This window comes from Equus przewalskii, chromosome 14 (assembly GCF_037783145.1).
Source record: "Equus przewalskii isolate Varuska chromosome 14, EquPr2, whole genome shotgun sequence".
Lineage (NCBI taxonomy): Eukaryota > Metazoa > Chordata > Mammalia > Perissodactyla > Equidae > Equus > Equus przewalskii.
Window position 1 is genome coordinate 10,318,203 of NC_091844.1, and position 16,149 is coordinate 10,334,351.

Consider the following 16,149-nt stretch of genomic DNA (forward strand, 5'->3'; position numbering starts at 1 on the left):
TGCTTGCTTTCAAGCAGTCAGGCAGCAGCCTTATGTTAGCAAAGCAGGTGGTTTCCTACACTTCTTGATTTTGAGGTGCAATGTAATACCATAAATGCACAGAAGCTTTGGAGTCAGATAGATCTGACTCCTCTTCTCAGTAATGACATGGACTTATGTAGGCTACTCAACATCTCTGAGTCTCAGTGTCCCATCTGCACTTGGGAAGAACACCCAAGTAAGTAAGATAGACGCAGCACAGTGAGCCATTTAATTCTATTCTGGAATAGGGTAGAATATAAATGAATGAATATCTGAACAACATTTAGCATAGTGAGCTTTCAGTGAATGTTGTAGTCCACAGGATGTAGTCTGCAGGATACCGTCAATGTTACACACTTCCCTTTTTCTCCCTAGCCTGTCACTTTACCCAAAGTTCAGCTGTAGGGATTGAGGCTTTTAGATTCTGGAATTGTTTTTTCAGACATTATAGATCAAGCATCTCTCAGCTTTTAGCATCCTGGTATAAGTTTTTGTTTGTTTATTTGGATTTTTGGGGGGAGCGGCGAGGGGGTGAGGAAGAGTAGCCCTGACCTAGCGTCTGTTGCCAATCTTCCTCTTTTTGCTTGAGGAAGACTGTTGCTGAGTTAACATCTGTACTGATCTTCCTCTATTTTATGTGGGATGCCACCACAGCATGGCTTGAGGAGTGGTGCTAGTCCGCCTGGGGATCTGAACCTTCGAATCCCAGACCTCCAAGTGGAGCATGTGAACTTAACCACTATGCCACTGGCCGGCCCCATGAGATTTTTTTTTATGAGCTTTCATTTCACAAGATAGCTAGATGGATCCAGGCACCCCCTGAGAGAATGAACCATGGGTCCATTTTGGTAGGGAGGCCCATTAAGAATTGTCGAGTACTTTATTCGTTTACTCACTCATTCAGTGTATGCCAGGTGCTGAGGTGCTAGAGATGAAAAACTGAGAGGAAACAGAATGGCACTCCACACAGTAGGGACAACATGAGCAAAGGTATAAGGGGGAAAAAGTAGGTCCTGTAGCTAGAGTGGAGTGCACAGGTGAGTAATAGAGAGGTAAGAAGGACTTGTTTGAACTGTATTTTCAGTTCAACATAAACAATGTAAACACAGAACATGAACGCAAAACAACATAACACATACCACATAAACACAGAAGTTATTTGAAAATTTACCTTTTAGAGAGATCGTTATGGAGATGTTGGGAAGAATAAATCAAAAGGATAACAAAATTAGAAGGCGGAGAGCAATTAGGTGAGGCTGTATCCATGATTCAGTCAAGAAGTGCAAAGGATTCCAGCTGAGGCTGCAGCTTTTGCCGCGGGGACGTGTTGTAATGGGCCCAGTGGATCACCAGAAGGAGCTGTGGGGTGCAGGGGTGAGGGTAGCACCAGAAAGAGGTAAAGAGGTCTTGAAAGAGGGAATTGGAGAATAGCAAAGAACAGTTTCACTTTTTTATAATATTGCCTCTCTTGGGCCTCCCACTGCTCTAGCTGCTTTGGGCGGATACAATAAAGGGTGAAATATGGTTTCTGGTTGCCAAGAGGGAGAGGCACTAACTAGGTGGTGGGAGGACAGGAGAGACATTTTATGGCAATTCTTTTTTTACTGCGTAAACTTTGAGCCACATTATTACCTAGTCAGAAAATTAAATATAATATAAAAAGTGGTACCTATCTTAGTCAGAAAACTAAGTTTAATATAAAAAACGGTTCCTATCTTTGAGAAATCTAAGGTGTTATTGGGGAGGCTGTACATCCTCACCTAACTACGTGAAGCTGTAAGGTAGTTTTAGGAGAATGACGTAGACGGTAAGTGCTACAGAAAGTTAAAGAGGGTAAAGATCAATGTGAGTAAAATTCCTTTTATGTATATTGCACCATGTACCTCCCAAGTACATAGTCTGTATTCAACTGTTATTTTTAGTACAATAATGGAAAACACACATTAGATTCCTACTGCACATTTGGACTATCTGCATCTTGAAAGCAATTACAGTAGTTTAGTATGTTAACTTGTTAACAGACTTGGCAAAGATCTTTCACATTGGTCAAAGTAAAACCAGACCACGAGGTGGCGACATTAACTGAATTTCAGCCAGTCTCATGATTTATCATATTTGTGAGAACTTAAATCTGATTTAAAAGTATTATAGGGTAAGATGTTGTTTATTGCAGTTGGGTCATTTTATTTAACCAAGTGTTTCTTATAGGGGAATTCACTGTTTATTAACAGGTAGGAGAGAAAGATATCTACTGCCTTTTTAAATTAATTACCAAAATTATGAATGACTTTTTAGAATGAGTTGACCTAACCATAGTACTAAAATATGTTTTTAAAAACAGCTTCATGGGGCTGGCCCTGTGGCCGAGTGGTTAAGTTCACGTGTTCCGCTGCAGGCGGCCCAGTGTTTCGTTAGTTCGAATCCTGGGTGCGGACATGGCACTGCTCATCAAGCCACGCTGAGGCAGCGTCCCACATGCCACAACTAGAAGGACCCACAACGAAGAATATACAACTATGTACCGGGGGACTTTGGGGAGAAAAAGGAAAAAAGATAAAATCTTTAAAAACAGCTTCATAATGATTACTCTATATAATATATTGTTTGTGGAGCTAGTTGTTTTCCTCTACAAATAGGATCCTACTTTAGTCAATCTGTCATGATTGAACTTTTTTTTTTTTTGAGGAAGATTAGCCCTGAGCTAACTACTGCGAGTCTTCCTCTTTTTTGCTGAGGAAGCCTGGCCCTGAGCTAACATCTGTGCCCATCTTCCTCCACTTTATATGTGGGACGCCTACCACAGCATGGCGTGCCAAGCAGTGCCATGTCCGCACCCGGGATCCGAACGGGTGAACCCCAGGCCGCTGAGAAGCGGAACGTGTGAACTTAACCGCTGTGCCACTGGGCTGGCCCCCAGAACTTTTAAGGTTTTAAAAATGCGGTTCTATATTGTATGCCCAATATATACATGAATGTATATTTGTGAATAGTGTTTATTGGCATGGATTTGATATTTTACTTCTGAGCAATTTCAGGAAAGTTATTAGAACAGCAGGCAAGAGTGAATCACAGAGCAGTCCATGATCAAGAAAATTAAGGCTGGGGTTATGTATGAAAGGCAGGAACCAGACAGGAAATGGGCCAAACCAAGAGAATTATCAGAAGTTGACACTTAAGATATGCAAGCTCTGTAGCCCATACAACCCAGAAAAATGGTCAGGAGCAAGAGAATACACAGATAGAAAAAGTCAGGCCAAGGCAGAAGCTCAGAAACCAGACCAGCAAGTAGTCAATAAGCAGACATATGGGAAAAGGAGGCAATGAAGGATTTTGTTTGAATTAAAGCAAATATAAGAACATATTTATCCAGGTCCTGCAGATAAGAGGAAGCAACTTAACTTTACTAGATGAATAAGACTCAGGAGCCAAGGCAGATCCTGGTCCCACTCCCTTTTGTTAATTACAGAATAACCAATTTTCTAAATTGGGAGTATAGATAGGATTCCTCGAGGTTATGTTGCAAATAAATGATCCTCGTGGCAAGTAAATCCCTAGTGACTTGGCAAATGATGTTTAATTTGCATTGTATGTTGAATGTTTTACATCTTTTAAAGTAATTCTTAAGATTTACTTTTCAGGAATCTGAGAACCGGCAAATGATCGAACAACTCCGAAAAGCCAATGAAGATGCTGAAAACTGGGAAAATAAGGCCCGTCAAGCAGAGGCAGATAACAATACCCTCAAATTAGAACTTATCACTGCTGAGGCAGAGGGTAATAGATTAAAAGAAAAAATAGATGCCCTCAATAGAGAACTTGAGCAGGTAAGTTTGGGAAAATATGCTTGTAGTACATCCTGCATCATTTTTAAGAGAGTCTTGTTTGACTTTCCATAAATTAAATATACGAACACTTAAATTATTTAAATATACCATGAATTGTAACCTGCTGTTTTCCTTATACCCACTCTGATTCTCCTCTAATCTGTTACCTACCCTACAACTAGAATAATCTTTAGCATCTTTTAAAATTAGGAATTATTTCAAACATACCAAATGAGTACCCAAAAAAGTAATATAAAAGACACATATACCCACCTCTCAGGTTTAAGGATGCTAACATTGTGCCATATTTGCTTAAAGTCTGTCTTTATTTAAAGAAAGAAAACATTACCGATGTCGTTCCTCATCCTTTCTCCTCCACCTTCTCTAATGATTGGTGTGTGTAACTTTCATGACAGTTGTATAACTCTTTTGCATATGTTTATACTTTTTCTACATATTTATTACCCACAAATGATGTATAATGTTGTTTTGTGTGTTTTGTTTGTGATAATATACTGTAGATGTCCATTGGCACCTTGTCTTTTTTGTTTAATATCATAATTTTGAAATTTATTTTGATACATATAGTGTACATCTAAATAGTTGCATCTATATTCATTTTATAAGTATTTTATTTTAAAAATTCATCCCCATATTAAAGGAAATTTAATTGTCTTCACTTTTTCTATAATGAAACGCTGCAACAAACATCCTTTCACAGTTCCCCTTGGGTATATATTTCTCTAGGTTTACGCCTGGAAATAGAATAACTAGATCCAAGATGTGTGCAATTTTAATTCCTTTAAGTGTTGTCAAATTGCTCTCTAAAATTTTACTCTTCCACCAGATATCATGGAGTTATTTTCTCAAATACTAATCAATTTTGATATTATCAGACTTTAAAATTTTTTCCATACTTTTTGTTTTGTGTTTCCTTGATTGCAAATGAAATTGAGGATCTTTTCATGTTTCTTGGCCGATCAGGATTCCTCTTCTATGAATTTTCTCTTGAACGAGGTTTTGTAAACTTTGCCCGTTTTTGTATTAGGTTATCTTTTTCATATTGATTTATAGGAATTATCTATTATATATAATTTATAATTATCTATTTTTTCTTAATGATAATTCTTTTAAAGATGTTACAGTTACCATCTCCTTGTCTGTGGCTTGTCTTTTCCCTGTGCTTGCAATATAAACAGAAGTTTTAAATTTTGATGCTGTCAGAATTATTGTCAATCTTTCCCATATTGTTTATGCTTTATGTCTTCTTTAACAAATCCTTTACTACCCAAGACTGGGAAGACATTTTCTTATATTTTCATTTAAAAGTTCTTCTAAAATTCTAAAAGTATGTGAAATTTTGCTTTTCACATTTAGATCTTTAATCCACTTGAGATAGACTTTGTGTATAGTTTGCAATAGAGATATAATTTTATATTTCTGTGAATGGATATGTATCATCCTTTCTTCACTGAATTATGTCTTCTTTGTCATAAAGATAAGTTTCAATACATTCTGCTCCATTGGTCTGTTTATGTATATCTGCTTGCCAACAATACACTCTTGGAGCTTCCATAGTTTTATCTTAAGTCTTGATATTTTGGAGGATTAATGTTCCCCAGAATTGTTTTGACTATACTTTGCCCATATTAAATTATCTCAAATGAATTTTAGAATAAATTTGTCACATTCCATCATTTAACATATTTCTTCTTTTATATGCTTAAGACTGGAAATTTCTCTCTAAATATTTCTTTGGCTGCATCCCACAAGTTTTGACATAATGCTTTTATTGCTATTCGCTTTTAAATATTGCCTAATTCAATTCTGATTTATTTTTCATCACTGAAGTTACTTTTTAAATTTCCAATGTACAGAGGACTTAAGGTCATTATTCTGTTTTTTATTTCTAATTTGTTATAACAATCAGGTAAAATGGCTTATATGATATTCTTTTGGTATCTGTTAAGACTTGCTTAGTGACAGGGTACACAACATTTGATAATACTTCAAATGAGCTTTAAAAGCATGTGCATTCAATTATTGTTGGGTATATATTTGTTATAAATTATATATATGTATATGTGGTTAGGCTTGTTAATAGTGTCATTCAATTCTTATAAATCCTTACTAAATTTGATTCTTGATATTTCAGTTACTGAAAGAAATGTGTTAAGATTCTCCTCAATAATTGTGGATTTGTCTGTTTTACTCCAAATGATTTTCTCAGTTTTTGCTTTATTTTTGAGACTATTATTAGTTTCATACCAGTTCAGTATTTTATATATTTCTGATGAAAATGTTCTGTCTTTGTGTAATGACTCACTTGAATAAGACTTTTTGCTTAAAAGTGTTTTTTATATATTAACATAGCTATTTAGTTTGCTTGTTTATTGTTTACAAACTGCTGGTATATACAATTTTTAACCTACTGTATTCAAGTATAATTTACATGCAATAAAAAGGACTCATTTTAAGTGTGTGATTCTATAAGTTTTGACAAATAAATACACTTGCACAGCCATGACTATAATCAAGTTATAGAACATTCTATCACTTTCTTAACATTCCCTCAAGTCCTTTTGCAGTCAGTCCATCCCAATTCCTAGGCAACTACTGATTTGCTTTCTCTAGAATTTTATATAAATGGAATTATACATTAAGTACTCATTTGTGTCTTGGCTGCTTTTACTTAGCATAATGATTTTGAAGTTCATCCATGTCGTTGCATGTTAGTTGAATCATTAGTTCATTTCATTGAGTAGTGTTCCTTTGTATAGCTATATCGCAATTTTTTTATTCACCTGTTGATGGACACTTAGTTTTTGTAATAGTCTGCTAGGGCTGCCATAACAAAATACCATGGATTGGGTGGCTTAATCAATATAAATTTATTTTCTCATAGTTCTGGAGACTGGAAGTCCAAGATCAAGGTGCTGGCAGGTTTGTTTTCTTCTGAGGGCTCTCAACTTGGTCCGTAGATGGCCGCCTTATTGCTGTGTCCTCACAAGGCCTTTCCTCTGTGCATGTGCATCCCTGGTGTGTCTCTCTCTTCTTATAAGGACACCAGTCATTCATGTTGGAGTAGGGCCTGATTGTTATGATCTCATTAAATTTAATTACCTCCTTAAAGGCCCTATCACAAAGTATGGTCACATTGGGGGTTAGGGCTTCAACATATGAATTTTGAAGGGACACAATTCAGTCCATAACAGATTGTTTCTAGTTTTTGGCCATCATGAATAAAATTGCTGTGAACATTGTATGCAAGTCTTTGTGTACACGTAAGTTTTCATTATTCTTGGATAAATATTAGGAGTGTAGTTGCTAGATCATATGATGTGTGCTTAAGTTTGTAAGAAACTGATAAACTCTTTTCCGAAATTGACTGTGCCACTTTATACTTCCACTTGCATTGTATGAAAGTTCCAGTTGCTCTACATCTTTCTCAACACATGGTATTGTTAATCGATTGTATCACGGTGTAGTTTTAGTTTGCATTTCCTTCATGACTAATGATGTTGAGCAGCTTTCCACGTTTGTAATGACCAATAATATATGTTCCTCTGTAAAGTATCTGTTCAAATGTGTTGCCCATATGTTTATTAGGTGGTTGTTATTATGTTGTAAGAATTTTTTCAAAGACCTAGTTGTTCCTTTGTCAGATATATGTATTTTTGAATATTTTCTCCCAGTCATTGATTTGCCTTTTTCTTTGCTTTTTCTTCTTTTTCTGAGAACTGAATTTTTTTTTATTGCAGTAACATTGGTTTATAACATGGTATAAATTTCAGGTGTACATCATTATATTTCAATTTCTGTGTAGATTACGTCATGTTCACCATCCAAAGACTGATTACAATCCATCACCATACACATGTGATAGTGTTTCACTTTTCTCCTTACCCTCGTCCCCTCGGGTAACCACCAATCCAATCTCTGTCTCTATGTGATTGTTTGTGTTGTTTTTGTCTTCTACTTATGAGTGAGATCATACAGTATTTGACTTTCTCCTTCTGACTTATTTTGCTTAGCATAGTACCCTCGGGGTCGATCCATGTTGTCACAAATGGCCAGATTTCATCCTTTATGACTGAGTAGTATTCTATTGTGTATATATACCACATCTTCTTTATCCATTCGTCCCTTGAGGGGCACCTAGGTTGCTTCCAAGTCTTGGCTATTGTGAATAATGCTGCAATGAACATAGGGGTGCATGTATCTTTATGCATTCATGTTTTCATGTTCTTTGGATAAATACCCAGCAGTGGCAGAGCTGGATCATATGGTAGATCTATTCTTAATTTTCTGAGGATACTCCATACTGCTTTCCATAGTGGCTGCACCAGTTTGCACTCCCACCTGCACTGTACAAGGATTCGCTTCTCTCCATATCCTCTCCAAAACTTGTTGTTTCCTGTCTTGTTAATTATAGCCATTCTGACCGGAGTGAGATGATATCTCGTTGTAGTTTTCATTTGCATTTGCCTGATAGTTAATGATGTTGAGCATCTTTTCATGTGCCCATTGGCCATCTGTCTATCTTCTTTGGAGAAATCTCTGTTCAGATCTTTGGCACATTTCTTAATTGGGTTGTTGGTTTTTTTGTTGTTGAGATGTATGAGTTCTTTATATATTTTGGATATTAACACCTTATCAGATGTATGGTTTGAAAATATCTTCTCCCAATTGTTAGGTTGTCTTTTCATCCTGTTGATGGTTTCCTTTGCTGTGTAGAAGCTTTTTAGCTTTTTTATGTAGTCCGATTTGTTTATTTTTTCTATTGTTTCCCTTTCTCAGTCAGACATTATGCTTGAAAATATGTCACTAAGACCGATGTCAAAGAGCGTACTGCCTATGTTTTCTTCTAGAAGTTTCCTGGTTTCAAGTCTTACATTCAAATATTTAATCAATTTTGAGTTAATTTTTGTGTATGGTGTAAGATAACGGTCTACTTTCATTCATTTGCATGTGGCTATCTAGTTTCCTCAACACCACTTACTGAAGAGACTTTCCTTTCTCCATTGTATGTTCTTGGCTCCCTTGTTGAAAATTAGCTATCCATATACGTGTGGGTTTATTTCTGGGCTCTTGATTCTGTTCCATTGATCTGTGTGTCTGTTTTTGTGCCAGTACCATGCTGTTTTGGTTACTGTAGTTTTGTAGTATATTTTGAAATCAGGGAGTGTGACACCTCCAGCTTTGTTCTTTTTTTTCAGGATTCTTTTTGTTATTCGAGGTCTTTTGTTGTTCCCTATAGGTTTTAGGATTCTTTGTTCTATTTCTGTGAAAATGTTGTTGGAACTTTGATAGAGATTGCGTTAAAACAGTAGATTGCTTCAAGAAGTATGGACATTTTGACTATGTTAATTCTTCTATTGCAAGAGCATGGAATATCTTTGCATTTCTTTGTGTCTTCTTCAATTTCTTTCAACAGTGTTTTTTAGTTCTCAGTGTACAGATCTTTCACCTCTTTGGTTAGACTTATTCCTAGATATTTTATTCTTTTTTTTTTGCAGTTGGAAATGGGACTGTGTCCTTAATTTCTTTTTCTGCTACTTTGTTGTTAGTGTATAGAAATGCAACTGATTTTTGCATGTTTATTTTATATCCAGCAACTTTACAGTATTCATTTATTATTTCTAACAGTTTTTTGGTGGCTTCATTAGAGTTTTCTATATATAAAATTGTCAATGGTGTTGGGAAAACTGGATAGCCACATGCAAAAGAACGAAAGTAGACCATGCCCTTACACCATGCACAAAAATCAACTCAAAATGGATTAAAGACTTGAATGTAAGACTTGAAACCAGGAAACTTCTAGAAGAAAACATAGGTAGCACACTCTTTGACATTGGTCTTAGCAGCATATTTTCAAGTATCATGTCTGACTGGGCAAGGGAAACAAAAGAAAAATGGGACTACATCAAACTAAAAAGCTTCTGCACAGCAAAGGAAACCATCAACAAAACGAAAAGACAACCTAACAAATGGGAGAAGATATTTCCAAACCATATATCAGAGAAGGTGTTAATATCCAAAATATACAAAGAACTCACACATCACCACAACAACAAAACCAACAACCCAATTAAGAAAAAGGCAAAAGGTCTGAACAGAGATTTCTCCAAAGAAGATATATGGATGACCAACAGGCATATGAAAAGATACTCAACATCATTAGCTATCAGGGAAATGCAAATCAAAAGTACAATGAGGTATCACCTCATTCCAGTCAGAATGGCTATAGTTAACAAGACAGGAAACAAGTGTTGGAGAGGATATTAAGAGAATCAAACCCTCATACACTGCTGGTGGGAGTGCAAACTGGTGCAGCCACTATGGAAAGCAGTATGGAGTATCCTCAGAAAATTAAGAATAGATCTACCATATGATCCATCTGTTCCACTGCTGGGTATTTATCCAAAGAACTTGCAAACACAAATGTGTAGAGTTACATGCACCCCTATGTTCATTGCAGCATTATTCACAATAGCCAAGACTTGGAAGCAACCTAGGTGCCCATCAAGGGACGAATGGATAAAGAAGATGTGGTATGTATACATAATGGAATACTACTCAGCCATAAGAAATGATGAAATCCAGCCATTTGCGACAACATGGATGGACCTTGAGGGTATTATGCTAAGTGAAATAAGTCAGAAGGAGAAAGTCAAATACTGTATGATCTCACTCATAAGTGGAAGATAAAAATGACAATAAACAAACACATAGCAACAGAGATTGGATTGCTGGTTACCATAGGGGAAGTGGGGAGGAGGGAGGGCAAAAGGGGTGATTAGGCTCACAAGTGTGGTGATGGATTATAATTAGTTTTTGGGTGGTGAACATGATGTAATCTGCACAGAATTTGGAATATATTACAATGTACATCTGAAAGCTTAAAAAAAATGCCTTGTCATCTGCAAATAGTGACAGTTTCACTTCTTCCTTTCCAATTTTGATCCCTTTTATTTCTTTTTCCTTCCTGATTGCTCTGGCTAGGACTTCCAATACTATCTTAAATAAGAGTGGTGAAAGTGGGCATCCTTGTCTGGCTCCTGTTCTTAGAGGGATAGCTTTCAGTTTTTCTCCATTGAGAATATTAGCTGTGGGTTTGTCATATATGGCCTTTATTATGTTGAGGTACTTTCCTTCTCTATACCCATGTTATTCAGAGTTTTGATCATAAATGGATGCTGTGTCTCGTCAAATGCTTTCTCAGCATCTGTTGAGATGATCATGTGATTTTTATTCTTCATTTTGTTAATGTGGTTTATCACGTTGATTTTGCAGATATTAAACCATCCCTGCATCTCTGGAATAATCTCATGTGATCATAGTGTATGATCCTTTTAAAATATTGCTGTATTCAGTTTGCCAGTATTTTGTTGAGGATCTTTGCATCTATGTTCATCAGCAATATTGGCCTATAATTTTCCTTTGTGTTGTCTGTGTCTGGCTTTGGGATCAGGGTGATGTTGGCCTCATAGAATGAGTTAGGAAGTGTTCTGTCTTCAATTTCTTGGAATAGTTTGAGAAGGATAAGTATTAAATCTTCTTTGAATGTTTGGTAGAATTCTTTAGGGAAGCTATCTGGTCCTGGACTTTTGTTTTTTGGGAGAATTTTGATTACTGTTTCACTCTCTTGTATTGGTATATTCAGATTCTCTACTTCTTCTTGATTCAGTTTTGGGAGGTGGTATGAGTCTGAGAATTTATCCATTTCATCTAGTTGTCCAATTTGTTGGCATATAGTTTTTCATAGTATTCTCTTATAATCATTTGTATTCTGTGGTATCTGTTGCTCCTCTTTCATTTCTAATTTTATTTATTTGAGCCTTCTTTCTTTTTTTCTTAGTGGGTCTGGCTAAAGGTTTGTCAATTTTGTTTATCTTCTCAAAGAACCAGCTCTTAGTTTCATTGATCCTTCCTACTGTTTTTTGGTTTCTATTTCATTTGTTTCTGCTCTAATTTTTATTATTTCCATCCTTCCACTGACTTTGGCCTTTGTTTATTCTTCTTTCTCTAGTTCTTTTAGGTGTAGTTTGATATTGCTTATTTGAGATTTTTCTTCTTTGTTAAAGTGGGCCTGTATTGCTATGGATTTCTCCCTTAGGACCCTTTTTGCTGCATGCCATGAGTTGTTATGGTATGTTTTCGTTTTCATTTGTCTCCAGATATGTTTTGATTTCTTCTTTTAATTTCTTCATTGATCCATTGGTTGTTCTGTAGCATGTTGTTTACTCTCCACATATTTATCACTTTTTTCTTGTAGTTGATTTCTAGTTTCATAGCTTAATGGTTGGAAAATATGCTTGAAATGATTTCAGTCTTCTTAAATTTATTGAGATTTGCCTTGTTTCCCAATATATGGTCTGTATTTGAGAATGTTCCAAGTGCATTTGAGAAGAATGTGTATCCTGCTGATTTTGGGTGGAGTGATCTATATATATATCTATTAAGTCCATCTGGTCTAGTTTTTTATTCAATTCCACTTGTTGACTTTCTGTCTGGATGATCTATCCATTGATGTTAGTGGGATGGTGAGGTCCCCTACTATTATTGTGTTGCTGTTAATTTCTCCTTTTAGGTGTGTTAATAGTTGCTTTATGTACTTTGGTGCTCCTGTGTTAGGTACATATATGTTTATGTGTTATGTTCTTGGTGGAGTGTCCCTTTTATCATTATATACTGCCCCTCTTTGTCTCTCATTGCCTCTTTTATCTTGATGTCTACTTTGTCTGGTATAAGTATGGCAACTCCTGCTTTCTTCTGTTTGCCCTTAGTTTGAAGTATTGTCTTCTCTCTCTTCACCCTGAGCCTATGTTTGTGTTTAGAGCTGAGATGTGTTTCCGGGAGGCAGCACGTTGTTGGGTCTTGTTTTTCAATCCATCAAGCCACTCTGTCTTTTGATTGGAGAATTCAATCCATTTACATTTAGAGTGATTATTGATTTATGAGGGCTTAATACTGCCATTTTATCACTTGTTTTCCTGTTGTTCTATATTTCCCTTGTTTCTCGTCCCATGTATTTCTGACTACCAGGTCAGTTTGGTGTTTCTCTTTGATGGTTTTCTCTGATTTCTCTTTATTTGGCATTTGCGTCTCTATTTTGATTTTTTGTTTAGTGGTTACTGTGAGGTTTGTATAAAAGATCTCATAGATGAGATAATCCGTTTTCTGATAGCCTCTTATTGCCTTAGTCTAAGCAGATGCCATCCCTTTCCTCTTCTCCATGTTATTGTTGTCACAACTTATTCTGCTTTGTCTTGTGAGTTTGTGATTAAAATGAAGTGATTACAGTTATTTTTGATGCTTTCCTTCCCTTTATCTTTAATGTTATAATTAAGTGTTTGCTAACCTGTTCTGATAGAGAGCTGCATTTTCTGATTTTCTCTTTCTATCTTCTTGCTCAAAGCTTTGTAAACGCTTTTTTTTTTTCAGGTATGAGGGCCTTCTTGATCATTTCCTGTGTGTGTGGGGGGGGGGGGGGAGTGTCTTGTGGCAGTGAACTCCCTCAGCTTTTGTTTATCTGGAAAAGTTTTTATTTCTCCATCATATCTGAAGGATTGTTTCACTGGATAGAGTATTCTTGGATGAAAGTTTTTGTCTGTCAGAATTTTGAATATATCATTCCACTCTCTCCTAGTCTGTAAGGTTTCTGCTGAGAAATCCAATGAAAGGCTGATAGGGGTTCCCTTGTAGGTTATTTTCTTCTGCCTTGCTGCCCTTAATATTTTTGATTCGTCATTGACTTTTGCCAGTTCTACTAATATATGCCTTGGAGAAGGTCTTTTTACACTGATATGATTAGGAGTTCTATTAGTTTCTTTTACTTGTAATTCCAGCTGCTTCCCCAGGTTTGGCAAGTTCTCAGCTATTATTTCTTCGAACAGGCCTTCTGATCATTTTTCCCTCTTTACTCCTTCTGGAATACCTATGACCCTTATGTTGCATTTCCTAATTGAGTTGGATGTTTCTTGGAGAGTTCCTTCATTTCTTTTTAGTCTTTGTTCTCTCTCCTCCTCCATCTGCAGCATTTCTATATTTCTGTACTCTAAATTACTGATTATGTCCTCCATAGAATCAGCTCTATTTTTTAAGGTCTTCAGATTTTTCTTTATCTCATCCATTGTGTTTTTCATCTCCAACATTTCTGATTTTTTTTATAGTTTCAATCCCTTTTGTGAAGAATTCTCTCTGTTCATTAATTTTATTCCTGAGATTGTTGAACTGTCTTTCTGACTTTTCTTGTAAACTTATTGAGTTTCTTTATGATAACTATTTTGAATTCTTTGTCATTTAGATTATAAATTTCTGTGACTTAAGGATTGGTTTCTGGGTTCTTGTCATTTTCCTTCAGGTCTGGAATGTTAATATACCTCTCCATGCTATTTGATGGAGTAGACTTTTGCTGTTGCATAGTGTTAGTATCTGGTTGCAGATTCCACTTGCCACCACTGGGCAGTGCAGGAACTGTGTTTTCTGAGCCCCCTGCGACCCCTGACAGATGTGCCTTTCTATTGGAAGCTGTGTCGACAGGGCCTGTCTGCATTTTCCTGCTATCCGGTGCTGCTTTACACATGTATGCACAGGTGCTCTGCCAGGGGTCCCCTGTTCTGGCTGACTGGCCAAGCTGGTGTGCCAGCTGGGAGGTGGGAGAGGGGCACTTTCTCTCATGTGCGTGATCCCACACACCCCTGCTCTGCAGTCACAGGCTGCCCGCCTGGGCTACTAGGTTTGTTGTGGACACCCCTGTGAGTGCTTAGCTGCCTCCATGTAGAGCATTCCCACAGGCTGGAAGGCAACTCCAAGAGTGTAAGCGTTCCCATGGAGGGCTGCCTTTTTCCCCTTCTCCTCTCAGTGTTGCATGCCACCCACTGCATGTGGTCCCAAGCTCTAGATCGCTGCTGCTTAGGAGGGAGGAGGATCTCCTTACCTCCTTCCACTGCCTCCTGCTGGGGGGAGGCGGGACCAGCATCCCCACCTTCAGTTGTATGGTTGTAGGAGTCTCTCACATGTCTATTGTGTTGTGTGAATGTCCTCTGTTGATTTATGAATGTCCTTTACATTGTATCTTAGTGAGGAGAGACTAAAGGAAGAGCTCACTCCACCATGATGCTGATGTCACCAGTCTATATTGAGCATTTTTTAGTATTCCATTCTCTCTCTCTGTTGTGGTCATATAAACTATACATCATTACTTTTTTTTTTACTGATTGTTCTAGAATATAAACCATGCATATTTTAATGATCATACCTTCAAATAATATATTACCTCATAGTATGCTTTTATTTCCTCCCTCCCATGCTTTATTCTACTGTTCTTACATTTTACTTCTACATATATAGTAAACCCCATAGTGCATTGTTATTATTTTTACTTTAAACAGTTATCTTTAAAGACTATGAGGTGAATGAAAGACTTTTTTTCTTTCACCCACATATTTACTATCTCTAATGCTCTTCATTCCTTTGGGTGCATCCAAATTTTTGTCCACCAGCTTGCTCTTTTTGCTAGAATAATTTCCTTTAAAAATTTCTTCAAACACAGTTCTCTTGGCATCAAATTCTCTCAGGTCTTGTTTGTTTTAAAAAGTGTTTATTTCACCTTCATTTATGAAGAACATTTTTGCTGGACATAGAATTCTAAGTTGGTAGGTATTTTTTCTTTCAGCATTTTAGCAATGTTTTTTCATTGTATTCTGGCTTATGTAGTTTCTGGAGAGAAGTCTGAGGTCAAGCTCATCTTTATTTCTCTAAATATGTTTCTTTTTTGACTCTGGCTGTTTTTAATGTTTTTCTCTTTATCACTGGTTTCCAGCAATTGGACTTCCAGCAGTTGGTATTGATGTTGTTTTCCTTGTGTTTATAACACTCAAGATTCCTTGAGATTATAAATTTCACCAAATTCAGAAAATATTTGGCCATTATTTCTCCAAATATTTGTTGTTCTCGCCTCCCCCTTTTCTTTTGGAACTCCAATTTAAAGTATATTAGACCTCTTAATATTGTTCCACAGATCGTTAAGATTCTATACATTTTTTCCCAGTCTTTTCCTGGTTTTGCTTTATTTTACATTGTTGCTTTTTTTGTGTCTTCAAATTTGCTGATCTTTTCTTCTGATATAGCTCATCTGTTAATTCCATTCAGTGAAATTCTTATTTCAAAGATTATATTTTCATCTCCAAAACTTCTGTTTGGTTCGTTGAATGTTTTTCACTTTTCTTCTAATCGTTTTTGTTTTTCCCTTTAAATCCTTGAGCATATTGAGCACATTTATAATAGCTGTTTTAGTGTC

The 16,149-nt window shown here is 36.4% G+C and overlaps 1 protein-coding gene across 31 annotated transcripts in view; it reads left to right on the forward strand.

Annotated features, from left to right (window-relative positions):
- Positions 1-16,149, forward strand: part of TSGA10 (testis specific 10) — a 122,191-nt gene that overhangs the window by 79,999 nt on the left and 26,043 nt on the right. For all 31 annotated transcript variants that reach the window (XR_011525878.1, XM_070572012.1, XM_070572016.1 and 28 more), the window contains one exon: positions 3,660-3,845. Coding sequence is in view for 30 of the 31 variants with exons in the window: in XM_070572012.1 (XP_070428113.1) it covers positions 3,660-3,845 (186 nt within the window). In the remaining variant the exon portion in view is untranslated. The remainder of the gene's footprint in view (positions 1-3,659; positions 3,846-16,149) is intronic.